The sequence below is a fragment of the Siphateles boraxobius genome, unplaced genomic scaffold (assembly GCF_051911475.1).
Source record: "Siphateles boraxobius isolate OS27281-9 unplaced genomic scaffold, OSU_SipBor_1 123, whole genome shotgun sequence".
Classification (NCBI taxonomy): domain Eukaryota; kingdom Metazoa; phylum Chordata; class Actinopteri; order Cypriniformes; family Leuciscidae; genus Siphateles; species Siphateles boraxobius.
The window spans coordinates 186,676-208,336 of NW_027508726.1; the positions used below are offsets into that span (position 1 = coordinate 186,676).

The window sequence follows — 21,661 nt, forward strand, 5'->3', positions numbered from 1 at the left end:
GAACCAAAATCACAAAACAAAACTCAAACATACTGAAACGTGACAGTTACCATGTTTGTTTTTTGTTTAGTTTTTTGTTGCAAACCCATGATTAATTTGTGGTTACCATGTTTTTTTTTTGTTTTGTTTTTTGTTGCAAACCCATGATTAATTTGTGGTTACCATTTTTTTTTTTTTTGCAAACTCATGATTAATTTGTGGTTACCATGTTTTTTTGGGTTTATTTGTAGTAAAACCATGGTTAATTTGTGGTTACCATGTTTTTTGTTTTGTTTTTTTTGTAGTTAAACCATGGTTAATTTGTGGTGACCATGTTTTTTTTGGGTTATTTGTAGCGAACCCATGGTTAATTTGTGGTTACCATGTTTTTTTGGGTTTATTTGTAGTAAAACCATGGTTAATTTGCGGTTACCATGTTTTTTGGGGTTTATTTGTAGTAAAACCATGGTTAATTTGTGGTTACCAAGGTTTTTTTAATTTATTTTTATTTGTAGGGAACCCATGATTAATTTGTGGTTACCGTGTTTTGTGTGTTTTTTTTATTTAGTAAAACCATGGTTAATTTGGGGTTACCATGTTTTTTGAGGTTTTTTTTGCAGTAAAACCATGGTTAATTTGTGGTGACCATGTTTTTTTGGGGGTTATTTGTAGTAAACCCATGGTTAATTTGTGGTTACTATGTTTTTTTGGGTTTATTTGTAGTAAAACCATGGGTAATTTGTGGTTACCATGTTTTTTTGGGTTTATTTGTAGTAAAACCATAGTTAATTTGCGGTTACCATGTTTTTTTGGTTTTATTTGTGGTAAAACCATGGGTAATTTGTCGTTACCATGTTTTTTTGGTTTTATTTGTGGTAAAACCATGGGTAATTTGTGGTTACCATGTTTTTTTGGGTTTATTTGTAGTAAAACCATGGTTAATTTGTGGTTACCAAGGTTTTTTTTTTTCGTTTTGTAGTAAAACCATGGTTAATTTGTGGTTACCATGTTTTTTTTAGTTTTTTTTATTTGTAGCGAACCCATGATTAATTTGTGGTTACCATGTTTTTTGGGGTTTATTAGTAGTAAAACCATGGTTAATTTGGGGCTACCATGTTTTGTTTTGTTTTTTGTAGTAAAACCATGGTTAATTTGTAGTTACCATGTTTTTTGGGGTTTATTTGTAGTAAAACCATGGTTAATTTGTGGTTACCATGTTTTTTGGTGTTATTTGTAGTAAAACAACGGTTAATTTTTGTAATTTTCCTCAAATCTCTCTGACGTGTGCCTCAAGCCTCAAGCCTGAGATTTATGAGATACACTGCAAATACCTGTCAAATTTTAACACTTAGGATTTGTTCAAATCCCTGACTGACCCTATAGATACAAGCACTAATAGTGTTGTTCCCTTAGCAAAGCTCATTTCTGTCCGTCTTGAGCATGAATGTGTCCCTCAGCGTCTGTGTACAGTGTAATGACATGATTCAGTGAAGCGCACAGCCTCATAGTGTCATTTCCCTGGCAATCTCTAACAGTTTACTGCTGAAAAATCTGGCTTCACAGTGAGATCTAATTATTATAATTTTGTGTGAAGTGAACAAGAATACTCTAAACATGTTCCAAAAAAAGTTTCGTTGACCTTTATTATTTAACCCTTTCATGCATATATGTCACTACAGTAGACCGCTATTCAAAATGCATGTGATTGCATATGCATGGGTTTTAATGACAGAGTTCACAGAGTGTATCAATCACTACAGTGAAAATAGTGCATCCTCCTATACATTGTTCCCAAGTGGCAAACCGTTGTATGTGGAATGTTTTTTTTTCTCCAAACCAAGATGGCCGACGGCCAGCAATAAATTTCGCTTTACTCGTTACATCAAAATTTAATCTGATTATTAGAGATGCGCGGATGGGCTATTATTTCATCCGCAACCGCATCACAAAACTCATCATACGTCCGCCATCCATCCGCACCAATGTTTTTGACCAATTTTCCCGCATGCCATCCGCTGATACAAGGCGCTGCTGATGACAGCCGCTAGACTAGAAACCGCCCGCCACCCGCCCGAATTTAATTTAAATATTTTTTTTCGTCACGTCATCCGCCTGATCCGCGGTTTATCCGCGGAGTCCGTGGCTATAATCGCCAACCGCGCATCTCTACTGATTATGTAATGCACATTACTTGTAATGCGTTACTCACTGCGTTACTCACAACATTAGAAAAGTAATCTTGATTACATAATGCATTTGCAATGCGTTACTTTACTCGTTACATCAGAAAGTAATCTGATTACGTAATGCACATTACTTGTAGTGCGTTACTCGCAACATTAGAAAAGTAATCTTGATTACGTAATGCACTTGCAATGCGATACTTTACTCATTACATCAGAAAGTAATCTGATTACGTAATGCATGCTACTTGTAGTGCGTTACATCAAAAAGTAATCAGATTACACAATGCATGTTACTTGTAATGTGTTTCTTTACTTGTTACATCAAAAAGTAATCTGATTACACAATGCATGTTACTTGTAATGTGTTTCTTTACTTGTTACATCAAAAAGTAATCTGATTACACAATGCATGTTACTTGTAATGTGTTTCTTTACTTGTTACATCAAAAAGTAATCGGATTACTTAATGCATGTTACTTGTAATGTGTTACTTAACATTAAAAAGTGATTTGATTATGTAATGCATGTGACTTGTAATGTGTTTCTTTACTCGTTACATCAAAAAGTAATCTGATTGTACAATGCACATCACTTTTAATGCGTTACTTACTTGTTTCATCAAAAAAGTAATCTGAATATGCAATTGTAATGCGTTACCCAAAACACTGCTCATTTCAGATGAGACTGAAAATACCTGATAACTAGTTTTTCCACAGTCAAAAAATATTAATAGATCACTGTAGATTTCAGTCTGAGGTTTTCTCATAGAGGAGAGCTATGGTGGAAATGTGTCCATTTGGAACATTATCAGAATTATCCAACCCGATCTCACAGCAATTTGTACGAATTTTACGAGGTGGCTAATTCGTACGAATTCATATGACCTCACTGAATTCATACGAATGACCTACCCCTGACCCCGCCCCTAAACCTACACATCACGTGGGTTTAGACAAATCGCACAAATTCGTATGAGTGAGGTTGTATGAATTTGTACGAATTAGCCACCTTTTAATCACTCGTACGAATTGGTAGTGAGAAAGCGTTGATTTATCAGCTGATAAGGGTAATTCGACATACTCTGTCAGACTGGAGGGAGTGTGAGTTGGGTTTCCACAGAGCTGTACCTCCACCAGATCTTTGATGTCTGAACATGAGAATGTGATTTCATCAAAGGCAACGTTCAACTTATATGAAGTTCTTCTCCATCTACTGGTCAAATGGGAAACAACTAAATTGTGTTTGCAATAGTATATTTTTTATATATATATTATAGTTTTCACATGATTTTTTTTTATTGGTTTGTTAAATACACACAATATTGTGTTATTACTGTATTATGTTTAATGTTTGGTTAATGTTTCACTAAAATGCAAACTGTCCACTCAAGTGGACATCTGAAAATCTCTTTGAAAAATGTGTTTAAAAAAAGTTCAGATATTGTTTTTCATGCCCAAGCAGCAATAAAAACACATAGGGAAAAGATTGAGGTTATTAACATAATTCATGCATGAGAGGGTTATTCTGCAGCTATCATGTTGTTCAGAGTCGATTGTAATATGTTGACTTATTTTTTTAAACTGTAGGTCAACTGTTTTACTATTATTTTTTCTTTATTATTTTTTATAATTAGAATAATTATTATTTTATTGGTGGTGATAAAAGTATATTTGTATACTTTATCTATGGGCTTTTTGCCTTTTATTAGATAAAAATAGACAGAAAATTATTGGGTAAAGAGATGAATGGAGCGAGGACATACAACTTGCATTTCTACAGATAAACAGTACTGAATAATCATATAATAGTGTTAGTCATCAGTAATTTGTCCCATGCTGTTTTCACGCCATGTCGTAATTAACATAAGACTGGGAATTATGTATTTCTATGGCAACACTATCAATGCCTAAATGAAAATGAAGGGCTCAAATGGTACAAGTTGAGCTCTCAAAAAAAATCCAGCCTACAAGTCGTAACTACAAGGATGTGAACGTTGAAATCTCATAATTACGGTAATTATGACATAGTGTGAACAGAACGCACCTGCAGTTAAAGGCATGGCTGTCAACAAGCAAAATCTAAGGGAAGACATTTTTCAAAAAGAAAAATTTACAATTACCATTCAAATAAATGTTTAAACAAATTACAGTCTAAAAAACATATTCAGAAATCTTGTCTTTTTTACTAGTGTTCTTGATTTAAGAAATTTTAATATTTTACTGAAAAACAAGACAAAAATATTGAGGAAATAGTTCCTTTTTTGCATTGCATGTCTATCATTATTGTAATGCAAATATTGTTGTATACAGTATAATACCTAGTTTTGTAGCATATATTGTTTGCATGTTGCACTCAGACACAAATAAAGCAGCACATCTTGTCTTGGCCTGAACACAAGATTGGCAGGCGTGTAAATCGATAGGAAACAGCTTTTCAAGTTCAGCATCACTGTTGTCATTCTTACAACAGGCCATAATAACACCGGGCCATTAATTACATCTGGTTCCTGTTTCCACAGTTCCCATTATCACACCCGGAGGTTGAATGTCACTGATAATTGGTTCCTTTTACATCACATCAATAGACAGGCCTAATCCACCCACTACAGAAGTATGCAAGTACGCGACATGGGTCATGCATACTAATTTATATTTGAGAAAGAAGTTCCGGGAAGTTTGGTCCTATAACACACAGCTTTCAAAAGTCACAATGAGGCTAAATGCTATACAATAGCTTCCTCTAGTGGACAGTGGAGTTAAATTGTAATCTCTGTGTTTGCTAAGCATAACCATTGCTATGATTTTACAAGGTGCTTGTTCAGATTACTAACCCAAAGTCTTAAACTTGTTAAAAATACATTATAAACAATAGCAACCATCCATGTGGTGGAGCTTTTTTTTAAAGAAAAAAAGATTTCCCACTAGAGACCTGCGCGGGACACAATTTTCAGACCCGCTCCCGCCGGCTCCCGCAGTGTCCAGTCCCGCTCCCGCCCGCTCCCGCAAAGATTTGTCATTTTTAGTGCCGCTCCCGTCCGCATCTGTGATATAATGTCCCGCTCCCGCCCGCACTTTCTGTCATACAAAAGGTCTTGGGGAAAAAAATGCGTGCGCACAAAATTCCTTACCAATACTTGGTAACATATTTATTGGTAACCCTGCATATGTTCAACCATACAAAACATTAAATAGGCATCAGTAACTAACGCCAACAAAGATAAACATTAATCGGCCCAAATTCCATTAGGCTTAACCAGGGGCGTCATGCAAGCCAAATTCTGAGGGGGCACAATCTGAGACGTTGCAATTGTTTTCTGACGGGTGATATGGATTATGTTAGGAGGGGTCGGGGGGTTTCTCCCCCTGAAATTTTTTTAAATTCTGGCTGCTAAACATACCATTTCAATGCAGTTTGGGAGGGACAGAAATACCTTAACTGAGCTAGCAGCAACCCTCTATCTGAGGACTAAGTTAAAGTATCTATTTTGTAAGTTTATGTAAAAGACAGGTTGATGAAAGAACTGTAAGCTCAAATTGAAAAGCTTTTGAAGTCTACTTCATTAAAGCATGTTTACACACACACTTACTGTACACTTAGGCCTACTACACATGATTTTAAAAAACAGTACCATTGCAGTTTTTATGTTATGATTTTGAATTGGTATGTGACCTAAGAACGATCTTACATTAAAGGTACATAAAGGTGCTGAGGTCTGACTTTGTGGTGCTCTAAAATTAAGTTATTTTAATATTAATATGTGATGAAGTACTTTGAAAGAAGTTTGATAGATTTCAGTGCTGAATAAGGTTAACACTACCCCGTTTATTTGAAAATGGTTCATATTTGACAGAAATGTAAAAAAGTAATCAAATCAAATGTAATATGTAACATTACTTTAGTAAAATCATTGAAATAATGTAGTTACATTGCTCATTATTATATTTTAAATAAGGAACTTGTAAAGAGTAATTTATGATCTAACAGAAAAGCTAGTAACTTGTAACTTGTACATTTAACCTACTATGGCTTCTTGGCTTTGTATGGCAGGCAGTAACGTTAGCCAAATAGTTTACGGTTAGACTAGGCTAGCTATCGATAACGTTACACTGACACAACTTAAGTTAATGCTCTGAATTCCCATTCAAATCCATAACTTTTTAATCAAGTTAAAATTTCCAGGTCAACCACAAAAAATCCCACTACCTTTTAATATCATCCGATAACTAATTCAATGCCGATTTGTTGCTTTGCCCACTTACCACTTCAAGACCATCTGTAAAACATTGCCAGCTCAACGTGCGAGACGAGTGAGTTGCTTGAACATACACAGCAAAGATTCTAGAGCGATACGCGCGTAGCGCTCTAGATTTGATATACACAGACACCATATTAGGAAAAAGGGGCGGGCTGATGCTGACCGATTTATTACACATCCAGAAGAATACATTTGAGTCGTTATAGGCTCTTGTAATTATGGAGCATAATAGGAATAAAGTTGTGGCAAAAAAATGATCAGGGAGGAAAAATCTGAGGGGGCACGTGCCCCTCACTTTGAATGGGCATGACGCCACTGGGCTTAACATGTAACATAAAAACAGCCTTAGGCATTGCCTACACATAGGAACATTTGCAAAACGGATAATTCTTATCTACTATATTATAGACTTCACTATATCACTGGCCATTTAAACATTTAAAATATGATCACAAAACACGAAACGGTCCAATATTACGTACAGCATAATATTCACAACAGTACTAACAGCTAACAGTAACCAAAAACAAAAATATATTCGATTAGGTAATATTATTATCTATCTAATATATAGCTATAATTAGATAATGTTCCTGTCACATTATAGGCTAGCCATGAACTAAAACATTGAGACTAAAAACTATTTGGGCTTTGAGCCGCTCAGTGCAGGTGTTAAACTGAAAATAGGCTGTGTGCCTACCTTTTAATTTTAATAATATGAATATGAATAATAATAAGAAGAATAAAAATAAAAACTCAGCAGGTCGCTACCAGCATGTCTAAATGAAAATGATCAAAATAAAGGTAAAAGAAGCAGCTGCTGCTTAGGATATCGGGTTCTTTGAATAACCATGAAGGAAAAGTAGGTTGTTTACTGATGAGGGCTTCAGCACACTGCGTCTTTGCTCCAGTATGCGACCACAAGTCACATAGTAGTGACATAGACCGCTGGGTCACATAGTACATGGCGTGCCAGTTTGGAAAGTGTGTGAAATTCAAAGCAATATTTCTTCGACCACGGGAGGATATCTTTGGGTTGTTGTGATTCGGATCCATCCAGTTTGACTTTCAAATACTCCACTATGTCGGAATCTACAGACTTCTGCGAGTCAGTACACGTGGCACCTACATCTTCCCATTCTTCAAAATCACGAAATGTCACCTTTTTAGGTGGAGGTGGCTCAGAATTTTCCTCAGCTTGGACATGAAACCCTAAGTCCTCAATCAGCTCTTTCACAGCTTCAGTCACATATTGTCTTTCATTTTCATCGACCATCTTAAGCTGACGCAGTTTGGGAGTCAGTGTTGCTACTTTATAGAGCATGTTAATTCCATTTGGAGCAAGGTTACTTGGTGACAACAGTTCGTCTAGGCGTTGTACACAAGCAGATGCGATAGCATTGAGTAGGGGGTCAACCTTGGCCACTTCACAATGCTCTCTTAACTTAACCAAGGCAGAACAAGCGCCGCACTTAATGCCGTATTGTCCGACTCCAGGTCATTCGTTGCGTCTTTGAAGGGTTTGAGAAACGCCACGAGGGATCCAAGAGTGTTTTTATTGATACAGCCTACTTTGTCATACTGCTTATTATCCAGCAGTATTGTTGTGACCTCATCATACTTCTGTGAGACAGAATCCAGCATGTCCACAGTCGAACTCCATCGTGTCTCCACTGACTGTTTGAGAGACTTCCCCAGCTTGACTTGCAGGCCAGAATGTTTAAAATAGCTGACCAGTTTCTTCACGTTGCTGATAAGCTGGGCCGCTTCGGGGACTTGGCTCATCACAGCAGGTGAGAGAGCATGTGCGAGAGCTGAATTCAGTACATGTGCACTACAGTTCAGTCTAGTGAACCCACGTAAAGAGGCCACCTTGTTAGCTCCTCTATCCGTGACAAAAACAAATTTCTTTCCCAAAAGCGAACAATCAATTCCAAAGACTCTTAAGTTCTGAAATAATAAAGCCCGAATATTTTCACCGGTCTTTGGAGTGCGTTCTTCAAATGGGACAGAAAATAGCACTCTTGTAGTCTGAATCGACGTAATGTATGGTGGCTGACAGGAAAGAATTTTTTTTATATGTCTCTGTCCAAATATCAGTTGTCACAGCACAATTGTCTCAGTCATGTCATCGACAACACCCCTTCTAAATCTGTGTGCCCTGTCATCTACATGGCGTGACACAGTTGTTGGATGAGGCAGAATATCTCTCACATCATATCTGCCTATTGTGGCTGCCGTGTCTATCAAATGCTGCGTCAACTGAATGAATCCCTCACCAGCAATGCTGTCATATGGACGGAGGTCATCAGCAGAAACAAAGTCCACACATTTGTCTATTGTCTTCGCCTTTAGAGCACTTGACACTTTCGACGTGTTTCCCTTGAACTCCAACAATCTTTGTTCTTTCAAGACTGTGCATACATGACGCTTCAGGCCTGATGCTCCAGATTTGTGTCCGTTGTATGTTAACACCTTTTGGCATTTATCGCAGCAGGCGAAAGGTAGTTGATTCCCCTCTCCGTCATGCACAACCGAAAAAGACTGCCAAATGTCTGATTTGAGGTTTCGTGATGTTTTTGTAGTAAATGTGCCTTTCTTTAGAGAAGTACTTACATCTGAAGCGCTTAGGCCTATATCTGAAGCACTAGAGGCGCTCTGTTCCTCGTCCATGCTGTCTATTTTGAACTTGAACTAGCTTTCGAATTCGAACATGGAGCAGCGGGAAGGAATTGTCTCTAAACAAGTGTGTGTGAGATTAGGCTCCGCCCTACCCGACAACATTCACAAGTTTAGGCTGCTTAAAACGTTTTTATTGCTGCCAATCAGAATCTCCCTCACAACTACAAATTATGTACGCTACTTTAATCATTTATAAATTTTACTTTACACTCATATTTAATTTGCGGGAGTGCAGCGTATCATCCCTCCCTCCCGCACCCGCAAGTGCACCTCATCATCCCGCCCGCTCCCGCAATGACCTTTCAAAATTTGTCCCGCGCCGCACTGTTTTGCGTCGCGACCCGCGGGTCCCGCGGGAGTGCAGACCTCTATTTCCCACTTTTCTGTGAAAACTTTCAGAAGAATCTAGAAGCATTATTTGACTTTTTAAAGCAATGCTAGACGGATAAATGAATATTATGAAACTAAAAAGTCATGAGTATTTTTATTATTGATTCCCTTAGTAAGAAATTAAGAAGAAAATAGCAGTTACAGGGATAGTTCACCCAAAAAAGAAAATGTAGTCATCATTTAGCCTACTCACCCTCATGTTGCTCAGTTTCTTTTTTCTGTTGAACAAAAAAGTAAATATTCTGAAGAATGTCAGTAATCAAACAGTTGAAGATAGCCATTGACTTCCATAGTATTTTTGTTTTTCTATGGAAGTCAGTGGGTCCAACTGTTATAGATCTTATTTTGTCTTCAACGGAAGAAGGAAACTCATACAGGTTTGAAACAACATGAGAGTGTGTAAATGATAACATCATTTTTTTTTTTTTTTTTTTTTTTTGGTGAACTGTCCCTTTAAGAAGAATTTTATGGGGCTGGATCCAGAAGTTAAGAAAAAGTTCATAAAAATGCACAATTCTTGAAAAAAATCTTAAAAAGTTTAGGATTTTGAGGTATTAATTAAACCTTTAAAACCAATGACACACTGATACATTAATACTATTAAATTAAATAATTTAAACTATAACTTAAAAAAATGTATTAGTGTGTGAAATACTCCTTATGTATGTTTGTGTGACCCTGGTGTTTAAGATGTAAGAGCATTTTTGTCATTTATCACTACAAATTCTATTCCAATAGTTATTTTCATCCTTAGTCTGCTTTTGTTTAGGATTAAAAGTTGTGTGGGTCAATATTTTTTTCTATTTTTATTTTTTTGACCCTGCATGCTATTTGGCATTTACATTATTACATTACATATTTATATTTAGTAAATCAACGCATTAATTTATCAGATGTTTATCTCTAAAGTGATTTCCAGTGTGACATCAGCCCGAGGCGATAGCAGCTCACGACACAAACTATCAGTATACAAAACAAGTACTTAAGACATTAAGTAGTGTTACGACTAATTTGCATATAAGTTCATGCTATTTGCCTGTTATGTTTGAACACACACGCATATGCACAAACACACACACACACACACACACGCACGCACGCACACACGCGCACACACACACACACACACAAACTCACAGACACACACACACACACACACACAAACTCACAGACACACACACACACACACTCACGAGTGGTGCTGTGATATAAATATACACACAGACACACGCGCACACACACGCACACACACACACACACACACAAACTCACAGACACACACACACACACACACTCACGAGTGGTGCTGTGATATAAATATACACACAGACACACGCGCACACACACACACAGACTCACAAGTGGTGCTGTAATATAAATTTACACACAGACACACACTAACAAAGAGACACACACACACAAACAAACACACACACACACACAGACACTCACAAGTGGTGCTGCAATATGATTACACACTCTAACAAACACACACACACACACACACACACACACACACACACACACACAAGTGGTGCTGTAATGTAAACATACACACAGACACACACTAAAAAAAGACACACAGACACACGCACACACACACACACACACACACACACACAAACAAACACACTCACAAGTGGTGCTGTAATGTAAATATTCACAGAGACACACACTAACAAAGACACACACCCTCACGAGTGGTGCTGTAATATAAATTTACACACAGACACACAGACACACACACAAACACTCACAAGTGGTGCTGTAATATAAATATACACACAGACACACACTAACAAAGAGACACACACACACACACACACACACACACACACACACACACACAAGTGGTGCTGGAATATAAACATACACACAGACACACACTAACAGACACACTCACAAGTGGTGCTGTAATATGAATAGACACACACACACACACACACACACACACACAAGTGGTGCTGTAATATGAATAGACACACAGACACACACTAACAAAGACACACACACACACACTCACAAGTAGTGCAGTAATGTAAACATACACACAGACACACACTAACAAAGAGACACACAGACACACATACACACACACACAAACAAACACACTCACAAGTGGTGCTGTAAGATAAATATACACACACACACTAACAAACACACACACACACACACACACACACACACACACACACTCACAAGTGGTGCTGTAATATGAATAGACACACAGACACACACTAACAAAGACACATACACACTCACAAGTGGAGCTGAAATATAAATATACACACAGACACACACACTCACAAGTGGTGCTGTAATATAAATATACACACACACACACACACACACACACACACACACACACACTCACAAGTGGTGCTGTAATATAAATATACACACAGACACACACACTCACAAGTGGTGCTGTAATATAAATTTACACACAGACACACACTAACAAAGAGACATACACACACACACACTCACAAGTGGTGCTGTAATATGAATTTACACACAGACACACACTAACAAAGAGACACACACAAACACTCACAAGTGGTGCTGTAATATAAACATACACACAGACACACACTTACACACACACACACACACACACACACACACACACACACACACACACACTCACAAATGGTGCTGTAATATAAATATACACACACACACAATAACAAAGAGACACAAACACTCACACACACTTACAAGTGGTGCTGTAATATAAAGACACACACAGACAGACACACACACACACACACACACACTCACACAAACATACACTGACAGACACACACACACACACACACACTCACACAAACACACACTGACAGACACACACACACACACTTATAAGTGGTGCTGTAATATAAACCCATGATTATTTGCATATATATATATATATTGCTTTTTTGTCTCCTGTTAGTTTTGCATTATCTCTTCCAACATGTCGACACATGAATCACGAGATTCCATCTAACTAAACCGTATTTCCATCATGTCTCAACTTTTATTTCGCTGGTCATTATTCGAACGCTCGTGTTCCACGGAATTCCAAATTACGTATAAAAAGGAAACAGATAAAAACTCTGTGGAATCTTTACAAGGAAAGATAAAAACAACAATACATTCATGCGCTCACTCAGAGTTTCATTCTGACGAAACCTTATGCACTGGCATAACTCGTTTTGTGTGTGTGTGTGTGTGTGTGTGTGTGTGTGTTTAAGTGACATCACAGCTCATCTGTATTTGAATCTCTCCACGAAACTCCACTGAGCACAGAAGCAAATCCTCATCACAGAAACACTACATAAAAAAATAACAAAAATGTCATCCGGAGCGTGTCACTTCGAGGAGAACCTTCAGTGCCCGGTGTGCCGTGACGTCTTCAGAGATCCCGTGCTCCTGCTGTGTTCCCACAGCTTCTGCTGGGCCTGTGTGGATCAGTACTGGGAGCACAGTGTGTCTCAGAGATGTCCGGTGTGTCGGACGGACTTCTGCATGGATCGTCCTCCGTGTAACCGCGCTCTGAAGAACCTGTGCGAGATCTTCCTGAAGGACAGAGCCCAGGCGCAGGAGTTAATGTGCAGCGCTCATGGAGAGAAGCTCCAGCTCTTCTGTCTGGAGGACCAGCGTCTGCTGTGCAGTGTGTGTGTGAACGCTGACACACACCTCCGTCACGCGTGCAGACCTGTGGATGAAGCTGCAGAGGCTCTCAAGGTACTCATCATCATCATCATCTACTGGGAATATGATCAATAATAGCTGTAACGTTTCATTTCACTTCATTGCTCTTGATCATTCACAACTATACAAATTATTGCAACTAATTTCATTTTGTCTTAGCTTATGAAATGAATGATCAGTTCAAAACTTCAAATATATCTAAAAAAAAACATTTTTTGAGATAGACGTGAAATAAAACTTTAGTAATTCATAAAATACAACGAAATTCATGCACTTCATATATTATCATAATCTGCATTTTTTTCCCTGTGTCCGCTTTAAAATCCACGTTTTTTTAAGGATATTATAGTGCACATTCTTCTGACTTGAATTATTGTGAAAAAAAATGTTTTAATCAAAATATTTAAATAAGGTGAAAATCAAAATAAATTGATTGCCACAGATTGTCTATCTATCTATCTATCAGTCTGTCTGTCTACAGTATCTATCTATCTGTCTATCTGTCTGTCTATCTATCTATCTGTCTATCTGTATGTCTGTCTATATATCAATCTGTCCGTCCGTCCGTCCGTCCGTCTCTATATCCCAATCCATCCCATCCGTACTATGTTGCCTTTCTACATATTGGTATCAGGAATTGGAATTGGTAACAAAAACATTTGTCAATCCAATAGATAAAGTTATAGATACGATTAAGAAGCTAAATTTGGGAGATTTTGATCTATAAAAGGTTGACTAAAAGCCTGATGTTCTCAACAAATGAATGTACAGAGATATCCTGCAGGCAAGCCACAGATACAACAATCTTCACTCACATCTTCTGAGATACATTATATAATATCTCTCTAATTTAAACTTTTCAACTTTTCAGGAGGTGCTCAAAACAAGACTGAAGCCTTTGCAAGAGAAGCTCAAACTTTTAAAATCAGAGAAATTCACCTGTAATCAAAGAGCAAAACACATCAAGGTAAAAAATCATACATTCATATAACATACAGGTTAACAGTTCCATAACCATAAACTGTTCACTGTGTTACAGAACCAAGCCGAGCAAACAGAGGCACTTATAAAGCAGGAGTTTGAGCATCTCCATCAGTTTCTGTGTGATGAAAAAGTGTCCAGAATAACCGCTCTGAGAGAGGAAGAGGAGAAGAAGAGAAAGATGATCGAGGATCAGATGAAGAGGATTAACACTCAACTCTCATCTCTGGAAGAACGAGCGAGGATCGCTGAGGAACAGATCGAGTCCAACAACATCTCATTCCTGCTGGTAAACACAATTATACATCATACTTTCTGACCAGGGTCCTAAATTACTATTATAATTTTTTTAAATAATGTCTGGAGGGGGAATTTGTTTTTTAATGACACTAAAAGTTTGATTAAACCATCAAAATATGAAATATTAATGTTTTGAATATGAGTGAAGAACAAAACACTAAAATTGGTTAAAATTGGACAAAATGTTTTGGTAAAAATGAACAAATTACAGCTTCAGGTTTATTTTACTGTGTGAACAGATAAATAAAAGCATAAAAAACAAACAAAAGCACACAATGACTACAACATATTCAGTTATTAATATTTCATTGGTTCTCTCTTGTTTTTGCATGTTCATAATTTCTCAGTAGCCTGGACAAAAAACATGTCTGCACTATTTGAACAATTTAAATATTTTTTTAATATTTGATCAAAAATACAGTAAAAACAGTAATGTTGTAAAATATTATTACAATTTATAATAGCTGTTTTCTATGTGGATATATAGTAAAGTGTAATTTATTTCTGTAATGCAAAGTTGAATTTTCAGCATCATTACTCTTTAGTGTCATATGATCCTTCAGAGATAATTTCTGATTATTATCAATGTTGAAAACAGTTATGCTGCCTCGTATTTCTGTGGAAATCATGATGCACATTTTTCAGGATTCTTTGATAAATAGAAAGTTCTAAAGAACAGCATTTATTTGAAATTGAAATATTTACTGTACATTAAAAGGTTAGTATTGTAAAGCCCTAGGGCTCTTCTTGAATAACTGCATGCTTCTTTCAAGTTATTTATATTTTTTACTGATAAAGTATGTTTACGAGCTGATTAATTTTTGATTAAGCTTTATTAAGTGCCTTTAAGATATAGAAGCTGATCTTTGTAAATAGAGCCCTTACCAATGAGCAATTTATAATAATTTTATTGATTTTAATCATGAGATTTGTTTTTAATTATAATATCTGTTTGTCATTTCCATGGCCATGCAAATCTGTTTAAAGAAGTACAAAGGCTCAGCTGACAGGTGAGTGAAATACCCCGTGTTTAAAGCCTCTCTGTTGTGATGGTGAGTTCCCATCAGGACCAGTACTGATTCAGGGATGTTTTCCCAGTCCTCAGTGCACCAGTCCGTGTCCAGAGAAGCTTCCAGAAGTGCAGATCGATGTGGCAAAGCATCTGGGGAATCTGAAGTTTGGAGTATGGCAGAAAATGAAGGCTGTCGCTCAATACAGTGAGTCTCAGGACTAAAACATGACTTGCGCTGAAAGACTAAACTGCAAATATTAATGCTCATACTCTGTATTTCTGTCTTGTTTTTACAAATATCTAAACATTCTGAAATCAAGATACATTTACTGGAGAAGCAAAATGATTTGAAAGTGTGAAATTAAGCGAGTTTATGCTTAAAACAGGAGAAAATGAGGTCACAATCTTGTTTTCCCTTTGAATTAAGTTTATTTTTCTGACCCCATTGTCAAATATTTGTAATTTTTAATGTCTTTTTGATTAGATGTTTTAGTAACTGGGTATAATTCAAAAACTTAAACACTCAAAAATCATCCTGTGAAAACTGTTTTGAAATTGGACATTGCGCTATTATGAAAACGGTATAAAACATTTAAGCGGCTAAATTTTTGTGATATCAACTTTAAATTTGGAACATGAATTGGTAAAACTTTTGACTTTGATTCTGCAGAGTCCAAATTATTTTATAAAATATATATTTAAAATTTGTAAAATAATATTTTTGTAAGATATATATGTAAATATAAAAAATATATTTTATAAATTCCGTCAATTGGGGAAATCATTTAATTATTTCATTCAATAAAATTTAATTCACATTTATTTGTTTAGTATATCTTTTCACAATACATAATAGTTTCAAAGCAGCTTTACAGAAAATGCATGTGTCTACATTACAATTTAGATAATCATGTGCATTTGATCTGATATACTGTAACTGGAGTATAAGTTATGATATGCATTATACAAATGCTAGGCTAAAGAGATGCATCTTTAATCTAAATTTAAGAGAGTGAGTCTGAGCCCTGAACATTATCGAGAAGCCTATTCCAGAGTTTAGGAGCCAGATGTGAAAACGCTCTCCCTCCTTTAGTGGACTTAGATATTCTAGGTAGCCTACTATCGAAAGCCTAGAGGTTTGTGATCTTAAAGTGTATGATGGCGATAGAAGATCAGTTAAATACTCAGGAGCTGAACCATTTAGGGCCTTAAAGGCACACTATGCAGGAATTCTGTTTTTGTCAAACAGCGCCCCCTAGAGTCGCTGTAGAGTACTTGTATTTAACGTTACTGTCGTAAATACCACTCACGCAGAGCGTCTCTGCACTTTATAATAATAAAGTAGCCTACCGCGTTTGATGGCTTATAACGTTTTTACATGATTGCAGCTAAATTACAAGTAAATAGCCTATAGCCTAGGCCTACTGTATAATTTCATTTGTGTTTCTTGAGTGTAATGTAAACATTACAAAATGCCAGATGACATCAATAAAGTTACATGTACGTCGCATGATTTCGTAACAATGTCCGTTATGATGTCGTTAGACATGATTATTGCAATTTATCACAATAGTTTGCGAATTGCGCTCATTTACACTATTTACAACGTGTAGGCTTATTAATGTCCTGATAATGATGTGAGATATTGACAACTGTTCTCATGATAATCGCAGGAATCAACTTTAACAGTGAAAGCCTGAGCGAGTGGGACTCTTGTGCGGTTCCTCACTCTGTCAGATTCTCGTTACCTTTTTCTAGACTCTTCCGACCGCGCGCGCTTCGTTTTTTTCGCCATTCTGAAAACGCATGTCCGATGTTTACTCGTGTCTGACTCCTTGCTCGGTCAGTCTGCCGTTAATATTGTAGAGATGATCAAATTGATGTTATATGATCATATTTTCTTGACCTGGTAAGAACTCTGCATTTTGGACTAGTTATATCTTGTTTATTGAGAGTGAATGACAATGCATTACAGTAATCTAGTCTAGAGATCACAAATGCATGAACTAAAAGCAACGTTCTGCATCAGAAACAGATCACATGCAAATCCACATATCTTTTAGGAATTCATCATAATGCCCTGGAGGTTTAAACACGCTAGCCAAAGCAAGAGATAGTAGGGATTTTTTTCTTTTATCATAGAGTGAAACATTTAGCACAAACACATCAAACTAGTTAAACCTGTGTCCTGTTTTCTGAGTAACATTAAAAATATCTCTATATATAGTCACAACAACACTGCCAAGACCAATCAGACGGGGCTCGTGTTTATGACAGTAGCCAGACAGCAACATAGTGTCGGTCCAGATCCGGCTCACGCCTGGTACACATGGATTCAACACGTACCAGACGTGGGCCGGATCTGGGCCGACACTATGTTGTTGTCTGAACGAAATAATCATTAGGTTTAAGCCAGGTTTCAGTCAGGCAGAGAACATCAAAACTACTATCTGTGATCATTTCATTTACAATAACCGCCGTAGGTGTGAGCGATCTAATGTTAATGAGCCCAAGCTTTATAAATGGTTTTTGTTCACTGATTTTGAGATTTTATGGTTTAATCACGATTACATTTTCTTAGATCCTATAGATTCATTGTTTGACCTCACTAATCGAGGAATAAACACAGAGCCTATAATGTACTACATTCACACTTCTATTAATTAAGTGGGTAGAACAAAAACTGTGATTTGAGGTTTTACTTACTAGTCGTCCTCTCATAAATGATGGAAAATTCTGTCAATGGTTGGGAAGCGTTAATAGGGGTGTAACGGTTCGGTTTGATACAGCAGAGTGGTTTTCGATACAGCAAAGAGAAAGAAATGCCAGAGAAATGTCCTATTTATTAAAAGAAAAAAGTCTGAGTTTTCCTACATCATGAAACTATTCGTTTTATAAATGGGGGTAATTTGAAGGATGAACAAATAATGTTTTGGTCGTCACATTAAAAATAACATTTAAATATGATAATATTTTAGTTTTGAAGTGCTGGAACAAGATGTGTTATGTACTTGAAAGCATTTTTGCCAAACTTCCATGGTTATTAAGTGAGTGTTACTACTGTAAATCCATGGTGAATGTTGCTGATCTGTGGACTTAAAACCTATAACTAGTTCATTCATGGAACAATGTTTCTCCTGGTTTCCTCATCAGCGCTGTTTGATCCGTTAATAACGGAGAAATTTGAATATTTCTCACTATATCTCGTTATTACTTCAGTGGCGAATTCAAATGCTTTGTTTACCGGATCTCCTAGCGCTATGTATATCAGTGTCGCTTGATCATGATCGGCTCGCGCTGCACTGATGTTGATGGTCCGAACTGATAAACTGTCCGTGAAGCACAAAATAATAAGTAGCGCTTTCATTACGTTTGATGTTGCGCAACGTTGTGATGGTGGATTTTGGTCGGCAGGAAAAATGGTCCAATGAATCGTCCGGTTTCTAATGCGTACCGATTACCGAAAGCCTCGTACCGAACGGTTCAATACGATTACATGTATCGTTACACCCCTAATAAACAAACATCTCTTGTCCTCTATAGTTCCTGTGGTCCTGGACCCCAACACCGCTCACCCGTGTCTCCAGCTCTCTGATGATCTGAGCGATGTGAGCTTTGGTCAGTGGAGTCGACCGGCTCTGGGTTACGTGGAGAAACGCGAGGGCTATGCGAGTGTCCTGGGCTCTGAAGGCTTCAGCTCTGGGAATCACTACTGGGACATCGAGGTCGGTGAAAACACCACCTGGGCTTTAGGAGTGATTTCAGAGTCTGCCATCGAGACACGAGACAATCCTCCCAGTTCAGGCCTGTGGCGCATCGGTTTTCACAACGGGACGTACGGACAAGGCGATTCAGGGGAGTTTCTGACGCCGTTCACTGTGAAACACAAGATCCAGATCATCAGAGTCCAGCTGGACTGGGACGGAGGAAAACTGTCGTTCTTCGACTCTCTCAGTGACGCTCATCTCCTTTCCTTCAAGCACAGATTCAGTGAGAGAGTGTTTCCGTACTTCTGTAACACGTGTCCATCTCAAGCGCTGCGCATCTTGCCGGTGGAAATGTCTGTCGCTGGACATAAACTGTCTACACTAGACCAGTGTGATGGAGAGCAAGCAGAACTGCAGAAGTAAAAACCCTGCTCAGTCACTCTCAGAAAAAAAGGTACAAAAGCTGTCACTGAGACAGTACTCTTCAAAAGGGTTCTAATATGTACCATTTAGGTACTAATATACACTTTTGGTACCAATATCTACCTTTGAGGGACTAATATGCACTCTTTAGGTACAAAGGTGTACCTTTTGAAAATGTACCGCCACAGTGACAGCTTTTGTACCTTTTTATCTGAGAGTGGTTTATACATGCAAAGGTTCAGTGAGGTTTGGGTTTCACTTTATTATGATGGTCCCTTTAACTCATTCTGTTGACTACATGTGAACTAACTCTCATTAGAGTATTAGTAGACTGGTTGGGTTAGAATAAGTTGACATGTAGTTGCAAAGTTACTTATAGACTATAGACTATAAGTTATAGTCAGTATTGCCTATTGGAGGAGCATCACAAAGAATTAGCAGATATTAATCAGACAGTCTACTAATACTCTAATGAGAGTTAGTTGACTTGTAGTTGCAAAGTTACTTATAGTCAAGAGAATGAGTTAAAGGGACCATCAAAATAAAGTGTTACTGGGGTTTTATATAGAGCTTTAGGGTTCTTGACTCAATTTTAAAGGACGCTTGAGCCCCTTTCACACAGGGATTACGGAAAATACACGGATAATGTGTCCCGGGATTGTTTGATTTTGGTTCATTGACACTGCCAGTGATTTTCCAGAAACTGGAAGTGTGTTCACACACATCCCATAAAGACACGTGACGTCAGGATGTGACGTGTAACGTACGCGTCGAAATGATTTCCGGATTTAGTCGTACACTAACGCATCGCGTACCGTTCCACAAAGCTGGCGAACGATCTCAGCTTCAGCTTTTTCATTCTTTCTTTGTTGATGACGAACACAAACTTTCTTCTAAGAGCAACAGAGTCGCACGATATCATCACTACGACACACCCCTTACGGGATTGCTCCTGGCTTTTGTTCACACAGGGCCCGTTCCGCCATCAATCCCGGGATGTGTTTGCGTTCACACAGAAGGCACTCTAGGAATTTTATGTCAATGTCCCGAGATCAATGCACTGTGTGAAAGGGGCTTTGGTAACACTTTATTTTACAGTGTAATTGTTACATATGTTGCACATAGTTACTATAGTAATAGCTATAAATTATGCATAATTACATGCAACTAACCCTAAACCAAACCAAGCCCTAATCCTAACCCTATAATAAGTACATGTAGTTGATTATTATTACTCAGTACTTAAATGTATACTTATTGTGTAACAATGACACATAAAGTGTAACCAAACGCTTTATGCCCAAATGGAGAAATTTCTTAAATAATTGCATAATACTTTCATGTTTAACAGGTTATTTACATTTTTTTCCTAATGATAAAGTACATTTATGAGCTGTTTAATTAATACAATTTTATTAAAATTAACAATGAATTAAAACAAAATTAATTAAACGATCCCATGGAACCCCTGAAAGGATCTATATGTGAACACCTGACGGAATCCTTTAAGGTTCCATTTAGAATCTTTTCTTCTAAGAGTGTCGGAGAAAAATCATTTAAAATCCCAATAGAGAAAATGAATGGGAAAAACTATGGCAGAACCGAAAGCCACTTACTGTGAATGTACAAAATAACTTAACTGAATATATATAGAATTGTGTGTGTGTGTGTGTGTGTGTGTGTGTGTGTGTGTGTGTGTGTGTGTGTGTGTGTGTGTGTGTGTGTGTGTGTGTGTGTGTGTGTGTGTGTGTGTGTGTGTGTGTGTGTGTTTGTTTGTTTGTTTGCGTGTGTTTGTTTGCGTGCGTGTGTATGTGCGTGCGTGACAATCTGTGAATTGTAACACATGCTTTATGCCTGTAATTATGAGCCCTGTCGAACCCTTCCCACAAAACACAAGGCTTACATTGCTCTGTCTGAAAGAGCACATTCTTCTGTTCAATTCCATAATTCTTTATTCTCTATGTTGTTATAAATATTACATAGGCTATTACTTGAATGATACAAACAAGGATGTAATGAAATTAAAAATATATATGTTTTTTTGGGG

The 21,661-nt window shown here is 37.3% G+C and overlaps 1 protein-coding gene across 1 annotated transcript in view; it reads left to right on the forward strand.

Annotated features, from left to right (window-relative positions):
- The window catches only part of trim35-27 (tripartite motif containing 35-27), a 39,740-nt gene extending 18,079 nt beyond the window's left edge, over window positions 1–21,661 (forward strand). The window contains exons 3-8 of the mRNA XM_077224163.1: window positions 12,732–13,224; window positions 14,063–14,158; window positions 14,231–14,461; window positions 15,460–15,482; window positions 15,571–15,689; window positions 19,028–21,661. Coding sequence (XP_077080278.1) covers window positions 12,832–13,224; window positions 14,063–14,158; window positions 14,231–14,461; window positions 15,460–15,482; window positions 15,571–15,689; window positions 19,028–19,614 — 1,449 coding nt within the window. The 5' untranslated portion in view covers window positions 12,732–12,831 and the 3' untranslated portion in view covers window positions 19,615–21,661. The remainder of the gene's footprint in view (window positions 1–12,731; window positions 13,225–14,062; window positions 14,159–14,230; window positions 14,462–15,459; window positions 15,483–15,570; window positions 15,690–19,027) is intronic.